A 17,129-nucleotide genomic window follows, 5' to 3' on the forward strand; every position below is an offset into this window, starting at 1 on the left:
ACAGTCCCCTAATAGAATATAATGAAACTATATCCAGTCCCCAAATAGAATATATTGAAAATATCTCATTCCCCTAATAGAGTCTAATGAAAATATCCCCAGTCCCCTAATAAAATATAGCAAAAATATCCCCTGTTCCATATTAGAATTTAATGAATAATATCCCCAGTCCATTAATGGAATATTATGAAAATATCCATGGTCCCCTAATGGAATATAATGAAAATATCCATGGTCCCCTAATGGAATATAATGAAAATATCCCTAGTCCCCTAATGGAATATAATGAAAATATCCCCAATACCCTAATGGAATATAATGAAAATATCCCCAGTCCCCTAATGGAATATAATGAAAATATCCCCAGTCACCTAATGGAATATAATGAAAATATCCCCAGTCCACTAATGGAATATAATGAAGATATCCCCAGTCCCCAAATGGAATGTAATGAAAATATCCCCAGTACCCTAATGGAATATAATGAAAATATCCCCAGTACCCTAATGGAATATAATGAAGATATCCCCAGTCCCCACATGGAATATAATGAAAATATCCCCAGTCCCCACATGGAATGTAATGAAAATATCCCCAGTACCCTAATGGAATATAATGAAATTATCCCCAGTCACCTAATGTAATATAATGAAAATATCCCCAGCCCACTAATAAATTTAATGAAAATATCCCCAGTCCCCAAATGGAATATAATGAAACTATCCACAGTCACCTAATGGAATATAATGAAAATATCCCCAGTACCCTAATGGAATAAAATGAAAATATCCACAATCCCCTAATGGAATATAATGAAAATATCCCCAGTTGCCCAACAGAAGAAACTATCTATACTGTAAGCAGTATGGCAATAACATAAACCTGTTGCATCATGAGTTCATTTCCAAAAGTAGACACATTTTAGGTGTTATTTTACCCATTTACTCTAAGTACTCATTTCCTAGATTAGACGCATTTTAAGTGGTATTTGGTCCATTTACTCTAAGTACTCATTTCCTTGAGTATACACATTTAGGTGTTATTTGACCCATTTACTATAAGTACTCATTTCCTTGAGTATACACATTTAGGTGTTATTTGACCCACTTACTATAAGTACTCATTTCCTAGATTAGACACATTTTATGTGTTATTTGACCCATTTACTCTAAGTACTCTTTTCCTTGACATCAGAATATTGCTTCATGCTGTCAAAAATGCGACTGAATTGTCGAAAGAAAACTGAAGTGCCTAAATGTCATCAAAGTACCTATCAAAAACAGAAATTTTGTAATATTCCATCAAAAATTAAATTCAGTTGTCAAAAGAAAACTAAAAATTTGTTGTAACATGCCAGTGAAGTGCAAATAAACACCAAAAGCTTGTTGTAACATGCCATCAAAAATGTAAATAAACACCAAAAGCTTGTTGTAACATGCCATCAAAAATGTAAATAAACACCAAAAGCTTGTTGTAAGATGCCATCAAAAATGTAAATAAACACCTAAAGCTTGTTGTAACATGCCATCAAAAATGTAAATAAACACCAAAAGCTTGTTGTAACATGCCATCAAAAATGTAAATAAACACCAAAAGCTTGTTGTAAGATGCCATCAAAAATGTAAATAAACACCTAAAGCTTGTTGTAACATGCCATCAAAAATGTAAATAAACACCAAAAGCTTGTTGTAACATGCCAAAACTAAGTGCCTGAATTTCATGAATCCTGCTAAAATCAAACAGATGTCTTTTCAGTTTCTAACAGAATCTTTATTAAAACAGAAACAGCCGTATTTCACCAGCAAGACTCGTGAAAAGTTCATGTTCGGGCCTCTTTAAGATCCCACAGTTTGCTCTACTACTGAGGAACAACTTTAAGTTTCGATTTCACATATCCCTCTGTCATTAAGTGTAGAAAGCTTGCATTTTGTGATTCCAGGGATGATTTATACCAGTTTTTAGATGTGTCAATGAAAGATGTTCTCTGCACACGTTCATATTTCTCCAACTACTCTGTGCAGAAAGTTCACAACATCACAGGCTTTCCTGGGTTGCGCTAAACTATTTACGTTCATTTACCCAACATTTCTAGTTCTTTTTTAGTCTCTTCATATTTTCAATCTCTTTCTCCCTCTCCCTCTGTTTCCCCTCCGTATATCTGTCTGTCTCTTGTCATTATCTTATTTTTGCCATTTTAGTGGCAGCTTCACAGCTTGCAAATTTCCACAATTGTCACTGCACAATGTACTCATTGTTCTGGACAATTCTGGAGTATTCATTGAGATGACATACCAGCCTGACGACACCTTATACATTTTGCTGTAATCAGAAATGAGATCAGTACTTGGGGGCAGAACGCCAGGCTAGTTGATCCTGTGTGAATACTGTTTTGACAGTAATCACACTAATTTACTTGACAAGTGGATGAGTAGTTTAAAAGATGTATATTTTAGTCATGAACATTTATTCTGGCTGATTGCAGGATCTTGGTAGATACTCATTGATCCCAATACACATTAAGGGAAATGCCAGCTCATGATTATTTCTTAAATTCTTAACTTTTATTATAGTGGACCACTGGTCATTCTCACTGCTCCAGTGGATTAGTGACTACTGGGTTTTAATGATCTGCTGCACTTCTAACATTCTGCTACACTGACCTATACAGGTGACCCACTGGGCTCCTAACAGTCCACTTTACTGACCAGTACAGGTGACCTGCTGGGCTCATGGCTGTCCACTTGACTGACAAATACAGGTGACCCACTGGACTCCTGACATTCCACTTGACTTGCCCATACTGGTGACATTGTTGAACTACTGACAGTACAGGTGACCTCACATCTTGTGAATTGATGTTAGGTAATCACTAAATTGGGTGATTAAATTGGTCAGCAGGTCATTTGAATTTGTTATTATGTAGTCAGTATACTGGTCAGAGAGGTCAGTTAAATAGCTGTGACAAAAAGATAATTTGATCACACAAATGCAATCCATTGTCGTTATAAGAAGGGCATTGTTATATTGAGAGGTTCTGTGATGAGGGAACTCAACACTTTGTTAAGTTAAAACAGCAAGAAACCAAGTTATGACTTTGTATTTTATTCCAATAGTTCTAGTGACAGTGACAGTGAATCAGAACCTGAACTAAGGCTACCCGAGACGAAACCTAAGAAGAAGAAACGAAAAACAAAGAAACAGAGAGACAAAGAGCAACAGGAGCGGAAAGGAGGGTCTGGAAGTGGGGACAAGAAAGGGTCTGAGTGCAAGTCAAATGGGGTAAGCACTTTCATGGTTTCCAAAAGTTCTATATGGTTTCCATGGTTAAATAAATGATGACTGACCTCATTCTAGAAATTAAGCAGCCCACTGGATATGTTAACAGAAAAACTGGTACCTTTCCTACAGTTTTTTGTGCTAAATTTATTTATTTTGGTAAAGTTCCAATCTCATTTGTAATTGGGCTTTAGTTTAGCTAAGCTCCAAGTTGCTTCAGACGACCTGTATCCTACTGTGTTTTAAGTTTTCTTAGAATTTCAGATTGGGGTCAGTCAGTTCAATAATGTTCTGCTCCATCATAATAGTTTGATTCCCTTTTTAGATTTGTGTGTATGTGTTGTTGTAAATATTTCTGCATAGTTTATTAGAATTTTATTTTGAAACTTTTAAATTGTTTTTAATAATCCAGTCTTTTCTGTTCTTGTTAATTTTTTAAGACCCTTCTAATGCTTTCTTTTCATATTTTATTCACTTTTTTAACCAAATTTATATCTGCAAATATTTCTGTATATTTATTAGAGTTTTATTTTGTGACAAACTTTATTGTTTTTAATTGGTTTGTCATAACTTGGTTTTTAGTGTCATCTGCATTTTGGATTTTTAAAAATCTCTTTCCTTTTCAATAATTTTGTAAGAATTAAATTTGAATTTGTATTGGTGAATGATTTACACTGCATGCAAATTGTTAACATACTTTCCTTCTGTATCTCCCATAACCTTCTCTTGCTACAGTGAATGTATACACTTTCTAAATATATTCAAACAGTGTATGTATGCACTTTCTGAGTATATTCCTACACTGTATTTATACACTTTTTGAGTATGTTTCTAAGGTCTATCTATGCACTTCTGAATAATTTTTCACGTTGTATATATACACTTTCTGAACATATTCCAACAGTGTATGTATACACTTTCTGAGTATATTTCAACAGTGTATGTATAGACATTCTGAGTATATTCCTACAGTGTATGTATACACTTTCTGAGTATATTCCTGCAGTGTATGTATACACTTTCTGAGTGTATTCCTGCAGTGTATGTATACACTTTCTCAGTGTATTCCTAAAGTGTATGTATACACTTTCTGAGTATATTCCTGCAGTGTATGTATACACTTTCTCAGTGTATTCCTGCAGTGTATGTATACACTTTCTCAGTATATTCCTGCAGTGTATGTATACACTTTCTCAGTGTATTCCTGCAGTGTATGTATACACTTTCTCAGTGTATTCCTGCAGTGTATGTATACACTTTCTCAGTGTATTCCTGCAGTGTATGTATGCAATTCTGAATATATTCTGACAGCATGATATTAACAGAGTTTTATTTATTTTTATTCATATTTTAGATACAGTAGTTTCACAAGCATAACATTTTCACAACACATTATGGAAGCAAAATTTACAAAAGTAATGCTCCCATTAAAACACAGACTGTAACACACAGTATCAAATAAAGCACACATTCCCATTAAATAATTTGCCAGTAACGTATATAGGCAGATACTGTATAATTATCACATGACATCAGAATATCATAACATTCACAATAATACTATTGGCAAACAGTGTTTGTTATCTAAAGATTTAGAACTGTATGTTATTTAATGTTTTAATACAGTGTTCATTATCAAATGATTTAAACAGTGTTCAATATCTAATTTAAAACAGTGTACATTGTCTAATGAAATAAATGTGTACATTATCTAATGGTATAAAGAGTGTACAATATCTAATTTAAAAACAGTGTACAATATCTAATGATTTAAAACAGCATACATATCAAATGCTTTCAAACAGTGTACATTATCAAAGGATTTAAAACTTAATGTTTTTAGAGTCAGATGAAATCTTGATTTGTGCAAACCATTAAATGCAGATAGATAAACCTTGGAGATGGTCCATGAGTCGAAACTGTTTCTGGAATAAATTGTGTTGTTTCTCAATGTAGCATGAAACTTTATGTAGCACACAAACAGACACATGCACACACACACACACACACACACACACACACACACACATTGATTAACTTCTATAAGTTTGCATGAACTGTTTTGCTATACAATTGTTATAGAACGCATGTTTTCAATGTGCCACAAAATCCCACATGGTAAGTGTTTTTTTTTTTAACACAGCCCTGTAGTAACTTGTAGTAATTGATATAATCAGAACAGTCATGACTCATCCTGCTTGTTATCGGTACTTACAGAAAACTTCATTTCAGCTTGGAACTCTATTGTTTTCCATTAAGCAGGATATGGGGGAGTTTGACATGATAATGTGTTGTGTTGACAGTACTAATCCTAATATCGTAATGAGCATTTTTTTGTAAATGACAAAATTTACATCATCACACCTTTTGAAGTTTCTCGCTGAAAATACAAAATCAACACAGAATTATATGTAGAAATGTAAAAGGCTAATGTACAGTTGTAGAAAGGAGAACAATTGTCTCATTTTCTTAATTCGTAGTTTTAAAAGAAGTTTGTTTACCGGTTTTGCACTCTTTTTTATTTGCATCATTGAGTGCCATTTTTGTATTTTCCCTAGAAATTTCCAAGAGTGTGAGACTGTTAAGTTTAAACAACAAAGACCTGTGAGGTCCAAGCTGTTGTGAACATGGTAATGTAATAGTTAAAGATGACAGTCAAACGTTACCATGGGTAGATAGCACCTTATTTGGAAAGTAGATCAATTGCTTATCACTTACATTGGTAGAAAATTCATCATCTTAGGCCATATCATGTAGTTGCTGTTTCTAAACAATTGGGGACATTACACTTGATTTAACTGTAATTTCAGAGCAAATCTCAGTTTCTAAAAAAAAATAGTTATGAAGCCATTTAGGTTGATGGTCAAATCACAAAGAAAATTATTTGTATTGTCTGATTTTTACATTTGTCCAAAATAATGAAGTACATGCATTTTTGGTGTCAGGAATATTTATTTTTTCCTCATGCATTTGATATATGAGTAATGGGAGTAAAAATTTGTTTAATTTACAAATATCTGATGAATTATCTCCCCTTTACCCCGATCATCGTCAGGTGCAAACTATGGATGTTGGTGTTAACACAGACCAGGTAAAATAATGATGTGCTCTCATTTCAAGGGGAAATGTTTGTTTAAATGGTTTTTGGTCTTTAAAGCACAGAATTTTGTGGATGATTTTTGTTAATGTTACCGTGTCACGACTTGACTTCTGGACTGGCTTACATGCACATTAGCATAGACTGGTCAACAGACTTCTCCTCTCTTATTGAGAATAAGCAATTGATACATTTAATGTTTTTCAATTTGCTGTTCGATACGGAATACTAAACATTTTTCTTTATAGATTCATATGCATTAAATAAATTCATCTGACAAAGAAAATCAATATCATAACCACACTTGACACTCAAACTGATTTTTATGATGAGATTTGTCCATTACTTTAACACTGAGTCAGATGATCGCTGTGTCTTTGAGCATACCATTAACTTGGACAAATGTTCATCGCTTGCCATAAACTTGGACAAATGTTCATTGCTTGCCATAAACTTGGACAAATGTTCATCACTTACCATTAACTTAACTTAGATTGTTTAAGCTTGGTCATGAAGACCTTGGGAATCATGTGAGCCTGTTATAACCTAAAATGTTATGCTGTCTTGTTTTTAAATTACAAGATTAAATCATTGAGCCAGTTAAAACCTAAAATGTTATGCTGTCTTGTTTTTAAATTACAAGATTAAATCATTGTTCCAACTGATTTAGTATTATTTGTGATTTGAGATATTTCAGAAAAAGGTTTGTCTATATATTCATTTTCACCCATTCAATTAGTTATCATCATTTTCATCTAGGGAACTGTCAAGGTTCAGAGAATTGTTAGCAATTCAAACACATTTTAATCCACTAAACAGCCATTCAGGATGCTAGTTATCTATTAGGCCCGCATTTATTTTCATTAGAAGTCATCAATTAGGTCCACATTTCATTTAAGTAGCAGTCATCCATTAGGCCCACATTTCTTTTTAGTAACAGTCATCCATTAGGTCCACATTTCATTTCATTGGCTAGTCATCCATTATATCCACATTTCATTTTAAGTAAGTAGTCATCCATTAGGTGCACATGTCATTTCAGTAGCAGTCATCCATTAGGTCCACATTTCATTTCAGTTGCTAGTCATCCATTTGGTCCACATTTAATTTAAATAGCAGTCATTCATTGGTCCACATTTTATTTTAAGTAGTCATCCATTAGGTCCACGTTTTGTTCCAGTAGCTAGTCATCTATTAGGTCCACATTTCAGTTCAGTAGCTAGTTTAACTCCTTTAGGCATACAGAGTCACTGTCCTGTAGAAGACAAATACAGACTGTTGTAGTCACCTAACTAAAGATCACATCTAACTGGATAATCACATGGTTGGTTTACTTTAGATGCTTAGCAACCAGTTAGTCTTACAGCTGTAGTCACATGGGAGAGCCATAGTCCAGACTATTTCTTGTCACCTTGTTAGTGCCTGAAAACATGTACATACATTTTTGTCACTGTAATACACATAGTAATTTGCATAAAATAATGCATTTAGTTATCTGGAAATTTCTTTGCAAAAATGACACCACAATCTATTGAGGCAAGCTCAGCTATTTCTTCCATGTAATAAAAAATTCCGTCAAAACTTCTCAGTCCATGCTACACTGAGGTGGTCTGAAAGCAAAAACAGTCTAATGTTTAGGTAGAATGCATTGGAAGGGCAGCTATCATCTTACATCATGGGTGTAATGTATATTATTTACTGTTATGCTTCAGATGCATAGAGTTAGATCTTTTTTTTTTAAAAGTCAGTCATTTAGAATTCTTTATTGCTTTGCAGCCTGTAATTCAGACCCACAGTAGCATTCCAAATCTGTTATAGAAACCTGTCTTCTCAGACTACAATACAGACCAGGCTTATCACCTAAATTTTCATCATAAATTGCCATTACAAAATTCTGGTCATAATCACATTTACCTAATACCACTATTCAGTCAAACTATAACACATCCTAGCTGACAATCAAAATGATTACACATTATATAAATCACATTATACCACATTCCAATAACCAATCAAATTATAACAAATTTCAGCAGCCAATTGGAATTTAGTACGCTCTAAAAGATATTCAAAGTATAAAACATTCCAGTAGCCAATCAGATTTGAACCCATTCAAGTAGCCAATCAGATTAGAACATATTCCAGCAGCCAGTCAGATTGTCAGTTTCACATAGTCATTGATATCAGTAGACTGTATCCAGATAAACACCCATACTTTGCTGGTCATGCTAATGAAATCAGAGTCTTTTGTTTTAAGAAACAAGTCACTATATCCCTCAGTAAGCAACACTATATTTAGAGTTTAGACTGTTTCAACTTCTGTATTTTTAAAATAAAATTTTATCTTAAACTATAGAAGATTTAAAAACATGACAAATAAATAAAATTTGTTTACTTGTTGGCAACAAAGACACATATGGAATTCATTATAAGTATCAATAAAGGAAATTTAAGCAGCATTCTTTGGACTGTTTTCACATATGATGTACAGTGAAACTTGTCTTGGTGAGTATTCCCATACAAAAGACTTGTTTATAAAGGGTTGTACAGTGAAACTTGTCTTGGTGAATATTCCCATACAAAAGACACTTGTTTGTAAAGGACTGCACAATGAATGTTGCTGAAATGAATACTTCTGTACAAAAGACACTAGTTTATAAAGGCTGTACAATGAAACATGTCATAGTGACTATTTGACTATTTGAATACAAATGACATTTGTTGATAAAAAAAAAACTGTACAATGAACTTGCCTTAGTGAAAATGTCCATTGAAAAGACACGTGTTTATAAAGGACTGTAAAGTGAAACTTGCATAGGTGATGATTTCCATACAAAATACACTTGTTTATAAAGGACTGTACAGTGAAACTTGCATAAGTGAATATTTCCATATAAAAGACACTTGCTTATTAAGGACAACACAATGAATCTTTTTTTAATTTCTCTTACCACATGTACTCATAAACTGATTCCAATCACAAACTTCTCAGACCCAGATTTGCCATTGCAACATGCACCAGCAGATCCAGGTCTATGCAGTTTGTTAAAGGCAATCAGTAATACAAACTACGTAGACTTGATCTGCCAGTGCATTGGGTAAAAGCAGATCACATGCATAACCTCTTTATAAAGGACACTAGTGTACAAAGGGCAACACATCTGTGGTCCCATGAGTGTACTTGATATACAAATTGGTGGTCCCTTAAGAGTCGTTTTAGTTAAAGTTTGTCTTCCCTTGAGTGTCCTTTATGTAGAAATTTCTGTGTATATTTTTTATGCTATTATTTATAAATTCCTTGAAGTCATGTAGAAATTTCAATATATATGTTTTTACATTCTAAGTTAATTATAAATTCCATGAAGTAATGAAATGAGTTTTATTATGTCACATAAACCCCTATTAATACCATGGTTACTGAAATGGAAGGCATGGTCTGAATAGGCTCATTCATTCTTCTTTCTATCTCTTCTGCACAGCAGCACAACTTATCTAGCAATACTACCGTAAGTACTCTAATAGTTCATTCAACTCAAATTCCAAAATATTAACTATTAATGTCTTACAGTAGCCTGATCAATATGTCTTACAATAAATATTGATAAAATACTGACAGCAATCACTTTAACTTGTTAATTTTTTCCCTCCGGATGCATAATCTGTCTGGATTTGTCTTTCGTTCTTATTTTGATAAGTTCTTGCTTTTAAACAATATCATAATTTTATAATTTGTATTAAAGTTGTGTATTTAGTCTTTCCAGATGATTAAAATTAAACTCAGAGCAAATTTATATTAAATCCAGACAGTGATTTCCAGACAGAAAATGACACTCCTTAAGAAATCCATTTTATGTACTCATGTCAAAGGTATAGTTCAAAATTCACAAGTATCTTTGACTTTCAGGGAACTTTTAGAATTTGTTGTAAGAATCATTACTTAAAAAACTGATCAAAAACTGTAAGAAAAAACAGTCCTTTTACAAGAAATTGAGTTTCAATTTCATTTGATCATTAACTAATTTCTTTCTGTTCTGAAAATCTGATAGTTATAAACAAATCTCTATTAACGTCTCTCTCATTATCATGTTCATTCATACTTTAAAATTATCTGACCATTGTGTCTAAATTTAAACCTGAAATGTCTTGCCACTGATTCACGAGTCTCAGTTATTTTTTTTTTTATTTGTAACATATATATTCTGAAGGTCAGGCTTGAAATGTGTCTCATTGATGTGATTGGATTTGTAACATATATATTCTGAAGGTCAGGCTTGAAATGTGTCTCATTGATGTGATTGGATTTGTAACATACATATTTTGAAGGTCAGGCTTGAAATGTGTCTCATTTATGTGATTGGATTTGTAGGTCAGACTTGAAATGTATTAATAGCTTTGTCTCGGAATTTATTGGACAATGTACATCATAACCTGTGATGTGTCATGAATCTGTAGGTGTAACTCCCCACACATGAGCCATTCATTGTAAACATGCCAGACTTACATCCCAAAGGATCTGGGTTAGAGTCCTGTTATCAGACCAGCCTAACTTGGTTACCATCATGTGTTTCTGGGCAAGACAATTTATTCCAGTTGCCTCTGCACTACATAAACTTTCATGTGCAGTAAAACACCAAACCAAACCCACACAATGTTTTTACTGGATGAAATCAGTTAACAGCCACTTGTCTATAAAGTGATCATGAAAAGTGTTCCAGATGATGCAAGAATGCCATATTGTTTTTAGTCATTACTAAGACACAGTGGCATCATTACACTTAATTTTTTCTATAAACCATTCCATTCAAATTGACCTGGTAGTGTTTCTCAGGAGACAACAGATAGGAGTTCCAAATTGAGATATTGTGGGTGATCCAAGGTCAATATATAGTAGATCCAAGGTCATAATATAATAAATCCAAGGTCATAATAGAATGCATCCAAGGCCATAATACAATTGTATGAAGAGTTTGGAGTGATATCACATACTTTTTCATAAACCTGCAGTTGTTGGCATTTTAGTTACAAAGATCTCTCTCCGATTTTACACTTTGATTTGAAAGATTAATAATACTTGGATTAAGATGGATAAAGGTGAGCTTTGATCCCAGAGTGATTAGAATATTAGAGTACTTACAAGAGTAGTGATTAGAATATGAAGGTACTTACAAGAGTTTGCTGTGTCACAAAGATCAGTGTGTAGTGATTCATTCTCGGTGAAATGTTCAATGTGTAACCATGACCAAAATGTGTGATAATATATTGATTACATTCATAGTACATACAGTGAATGATCAAAATTAATGTGTTTAAATTTTTTAATATTTTTGTTCACAACCTGGTCATACTGATAATATATAATCAAATTGCAATAATGTGTACGTGAATGAAAAGAAAAGACACATTTTATTAGTGACCATTTATCTGATAATATGGTAATGTCAGAAGACACTTGCATTTATCATTATAATTATTGTATTTAAGAATATTTTAAAATTTGTGTTCATCTCAGTTGTTACATAACTTGAATTCTGGTTTTTATTTTAGAAAATATTATCCTACTGTAGTAATGATATCATCCACATAAATGAACATGCTAAGAAAATTGTCTTTACTCCCACTATATGAATATTTCTTACATGTTTCCAATTATTAAGAAACTCTGTAGGCATTTTCAGCATGGCAGAATTATGCAGGACAACATGAGGTTTATTGATTATCAAAAAGAAACTATTAAGCACTCAAAGTGAGCCAGTCCATTTTTACAATCATCTTGTAGTAAATAAGTATGTTGAATTCATTGTTCATTTAAAAGTTTGCCATACACCTATTTGTTGGCACATGGTTAATCAGTTTTTAAAAAAAATATGTAAATCATTTGATTTTCCACTAAATAATTAGTTACATTGATCAAAATAGTCAAATACATTGTACTTAATAGTTATAATGTACTAATTAATCAATTGCATTGTACAGAATAGTCATTTACATTGTATACAGTAATTACATTGTACTAAATAATCAATTACAATAAATAATAAATTACATTGTACAGAATAGTCAATTACATTGTATACAGCAATTATATTGTACTAAATAATCAATTACATTGTACTAAATAATCAGTTACATTGTACTAAATAAATAATTACATTGTAAAAAGAATTAATTACATTGTACTAAATAATCAATTACACTAAATAATCAATTACATTGTACTAAATAATCAATTACATTGTACTAAATAATAAATCACATTGTAAAAACGATTAATTACATTGTACTAAATAATCATTTGCATCCTAGTGTTAATTAAATTATTATTAGGCATGATCTACAGTCATTTTGGAAAATCAGGTGTGACTTGAGTATTGTGCCATATTTTTATGAATAACATGAATGATGTTTCTGACAGAAATAAATGGTATAAAGATATCTTTTGAAGCAAATTAAAAGTCACATTCATTAATCTCTCATGATAATGACCTTAAATGGTACAGATTGCTTTAACAGATGCCTTGGAATTAGCAAGTATAGGAATATTTATCCATTATAAAATATATCTTTTAGCATTCCAAAATAGTCAGCAGAGTTAATTTGTATCGGCCTGTTCCATTGTTAACACTTTTCAACGATATCCAAAACTGGTGACTGTGCCAGCCATGCTAATGGGCTTAATCTGCTTCTGTATCATGGGACTGATTATGATAATGGACTTTTAGCTGTCAGCATAACCTCTATGTGGTCCTGGCATCGATCATGATAACTTTTAGTATGTTAGCATGTCTCTTTCTATTCACGGAATTGATGATGATAATGGGCATTTAGTGCTATACCATGGTCTTTCTTTAGCCCTCTAATTGATTATAACAATGGACTTCTAGCTCTGTCACATGGCCTCTGGGTAGTCCTGGAACTGATTATGATAATGGACTGTTAGCATGGTAACATGGCCTCTGTATAGTTTTGGAGTTGATTATGGTCATGGACTTTTAGCATGGTGACATGGCCTCTGTATAGTCCTGGAATTGATTATGATAAAGGACTTTTAGCACTGTCGTATGGCCTTTGTATAGTTCTCTTGTATACAAAACAATTGACACTCACTGAAAATATTAGTGATGCCTGCAAAGGATAAACCAAAGATTACATTCACCAGTCATCAAAGTTCAGTCCCTCAATCACTGTTTTTCCATTTTTCCAAATCTCCTTGGTGTCTTTATAGCTACCATGCATTTTCCCTTGTACAAGTACAATGCATTTTTCGTTGTACAAGTACCATCTATATTAACTTACAAGACAGGATTAACTGCAAACAGCATGGACTTTGATCTTTCACTGCATAATGCATGGACTTTGATATTTCATTTTATAATGCATGGACTTTGATCTTTCACTGTGTAATGAATGGCAGATCATGGTTTGTAATGTTTGTTCTACCTATCCTAATAAAAAATGAACAGACCCAGATTTGCAAAGGCATCATAAAATGGTAGATCTGGCTCTATGCAGTTGAACCTGACTTACAAGTGATTAGGAATGAATCCCAACCTGCCTTACAAGTGAGTAGGAATGACTCCCCACCTGACTTTCAAGTGAGTAGGAATGAATCCCAACCTGACTTTCGAGTGAGGAGGAACAAATCCCAACCTGACTTTCAAGTGAGTAGGAATGAATCACAACCTGACTTACAAGTGAGTAGGAATGAATCCCAACCTGACTTTCAAGTGAGTAGGAATGAATCCCAACCTGACTTACGAGTGAGTAGGAATGAATCCCAACCTGACTTTCAAGTGAGTAGGAATGAATCACAACCTGCCTTACAAGTGAGTAGGAATGACTCCCCACCTGACTTTCAAGTGAGTAGGAATGAATCCCAACCTGACTTACAAGTGAGTAGGAATGAATCACAACCTGCCTTACAAGTGAGTAGGAATGACTCCCTACCTGACTTTCAAGTGAGTAGGAATGAATCCCAACCTGACTTTCGAGTGAGGAGGAACAAATCCCAACCTGACTTTCAAGTGGGTAGGAATGAATCACAACCTGACTTATGAGTGAGTAGGAATGAATCCCACCCTGACTTACAAGTGAGTAGGAATGAATCCCAACCTGACTTTCAAGTGAGTAGGACTGAATCCCAACCTGACTTTCAAGTGAGTAGGAATGAATCCCACCCTGACTTACGAGTGAGTAGGAATGAATCCCAACCTGACTTTCAAGTGAGTAGGAATGAATCCCACCCTGACTTTCAAGTGAGTAGGAATGAATCCCACCCTGACTTACGAGTGAGTAGGAATGAATCCCAACCTGACTTAAGTGAGTAGGAATGAATCACAACCTGCCTTACAAGTGAGTAGGAATGAATCCCAACCTGACTTTCAAGTGAGTAGGAATGAATCCCAACCTGACTTTCAGGTGAGTAGTGAGTAGGACTGAATCCCAACCTGACTTTCAAGTGAGTAGGAATGAATCCCAACCTGACTTTCAAGTGAGTAGGAATGAATCCCAGCCTGACTTACAAGTGAGTAGGAATGAATCCCACATTGACTTACGAGTAGGAATGAATCACAACCTGACTTACAAGTGAGTAGGAATGAATCCCACCTGACTTACAAGTGAGTAGGAATGAATCCCAAACTGACTTACAAGTGAGTAGGAATGAATCCCAACCTGACTTACGAGTGAGTAGGAATGAATCCCAACCTGATTTACAAGTGAGTAGGAATGAATCACAACCTGACTTACAGATGAGTAGGAACGAATCCCAACCTGACTTACGAGTAGGAATGAATCCCAACCTGACTTACGAGTGAGTAGGAATGGATCCCAACCTGACTTACGAGGGAGTATGAATGACTCCCCACCTGACTTTCAAGTGAGTGGGAATGAATCACAACCTGACTTACGAGTAGGAATGAATCCCACCTGACTTACAAGTGAGTAGGAATGAATCTCAACCTGACTTGCAAGTGATAGGAATGAATCCCAACCTGACTTATGAGTGAGTAGGAATGAATCCCAACCTGACTTACAAGTGAGTAGGAATGAATCACAACCTGCATTACAAGTAGGAATGAATACCAACCTGACTTACAAGTGAGTATGAATGAATCACAACCTGACTTACACATGAGTAGGAATGAATCACAACCTGATGTACAGATGAGTAGGAATGAATGCCAACCTGACTTATGAGTAGGAATGAATCCCCAACCTGACTTACAAGTGAGTATGAATGAATCCCAACCTGACTTACAGGTGAGTAGGAATGAATCCCAACCTGACTTACGAGTAGGAATGAATCCCAACCTGACTTACAAGTGAGTATGAATGAATCACAACCTGACTTACAGGTGAGTAGAAATAAATCACAACCTGACTTACAGGTGAGTAGGAATGAATGCCAACCTGACTTATGAGTAGGAATGAATCCCAACTTGACTTACAAGTGAGTAGGAATGGATCCCAACCTGACTTTTCAAGTGAGTAGGAATAACTCTCCACCTGACTTTCAAGTGAGTAGGAATGAATCCCAACCTGACTTTCAAGTGAGTAGGAATGAATCACAACCTGACTTTCAAGTGAGTAGGAATGAATCCCAACCTGACTTTCAGGTGAGTGGGAATGAATCCCACCCTGACTTATGAGTGAGTAGGAATGAATCCCAACCTGACGTTCGAGTGAGTAGACTTAAGGAATGAATCCCAACCTGACTTTACAAGTGAGTAGGAATGAATCCCAAAATCCCATGATATTTCAGTGTATTGTTTATTTCTTAGATACATTGTGACAATTATTTGTTGCACCACTGCCTGGGTAGTCAAGTTATTAGGTTTCCATCGAATATAGGTTGTTTGCCAGTCGAGGCTGCAAAAAGCATATGATTTTAATCCACAACATCATGTGAATGATGATGCATTTAAACAAACAAAAAGACCCATTGGCATCTCAGAGTAACATCGTATGGGAAATGTGAGTAGAGTTAGTGTCAGCAATAAATTGTGTCGTAATTATATGGCACAATGCTCAAGTTAGAATGACTAGAAACAGTATTGAATTTTAATGTTTATGTAAATGTAATGATTTTGTGGTGCATGTACATTGTGTGTAGACTTGTAGAAATACTGTGTTTGTAGATATATACATACATATATGCACTTATAGATATTTCTAATCTTTCTTTGGTCTCTTGGTTAAATCATTTTAACTTGGTCCTAGTTTTGATTAGCTCAATTCTAACCTCCAGGCCTTGCCTACCATTCCTTGTGCTGACACTAGCAATCCATTGGAAACAAGTGCTAAGAAAAGCCAGGTAAGTTAAGTAGCTGACTTTAAAAATAAGGTCTTGAAACAAATTATTGGTACATGCTATAAATAAATTAATGGCACAAAGTATAAATAAATCAATGGCACAAAGTATAAATAAATCAATGGCACAAAGTATAAAAATATCAGTGGCACAAAGTATAAAAATATCAGTGGCACAAAGTATAAATAAATCAGTGGCACAAAGTATAAATAAGTCAGTGGCACAAAGTATAAATAAACCAATGGTACAAGAACATCAGTATTTATGACATTAAGTGGTAAATGAACACAGGAGGACAGTATATACAATTAAGTGAAAAGGAGTCTATGATACTAGCAAATTAACCGTAGTACACTGGATGCCAGTATGAAGAATAGCAAATACACTATAGTATACTGCATGCCAGTATGCAGAATAGCAAATGCACCATAATATACTGCATGCCAG

General features: G+C 34.1%; 1 protein-coding gene across 12 annotated transcripts in view; it reads left to right on the forward strand.

Annotated features, from left to right (window-relative positions):
* LOC149774642 (cytosolic carboxypeptidase 3-like) overlaps positions 1 to 17,129 on the forward strand; it is a 365,035-nt gene that overhangs the window by 271,396 nt on the left and 76,510 nt on the right. For 11 of the 12 annotated variants that reach the window (XM_089944927.1, XM_089944928.1, XM_089944935.1 and 8 more), the window contains 3 exons: positions 3,114 to 3,279; positions 5,359 to 5,394; positions 16,620 to 16,685. In XM_089944927.1, coding sequence (XP_089801053.1) covers positions 3,114 to 3,279; positions 5,359 to 5,394; positions 16,620 to 16,685 — 268 coding nt within the window. The remainder of the gene's footprint in view (positions 1 to 3,113; positions 3,280 to 5,358; positions 5,395 to 16,619; positions 16,686 to 17,129) is intronic. The other variant, XM_089944930.1, reaches the window with a different exon arrangement.

This window comes from Sinohyriopsis cumingii, unplaced genomic scaffold, assembly GCF_028554795.1.
Source record: "Sinohyriopsis cumingii isolate HCF-2022 unplaced genomic scaffold, ASM2855479v2 utg000160l, whole genome shotgun sequence".
Classification (NCBI taxonomy): Eukaryota; Metazoa; Mollusca; class Bivalvia; order Unionida; family Unionidae; genus Sinohyriopsis; species Sinohyriopsis cumingii.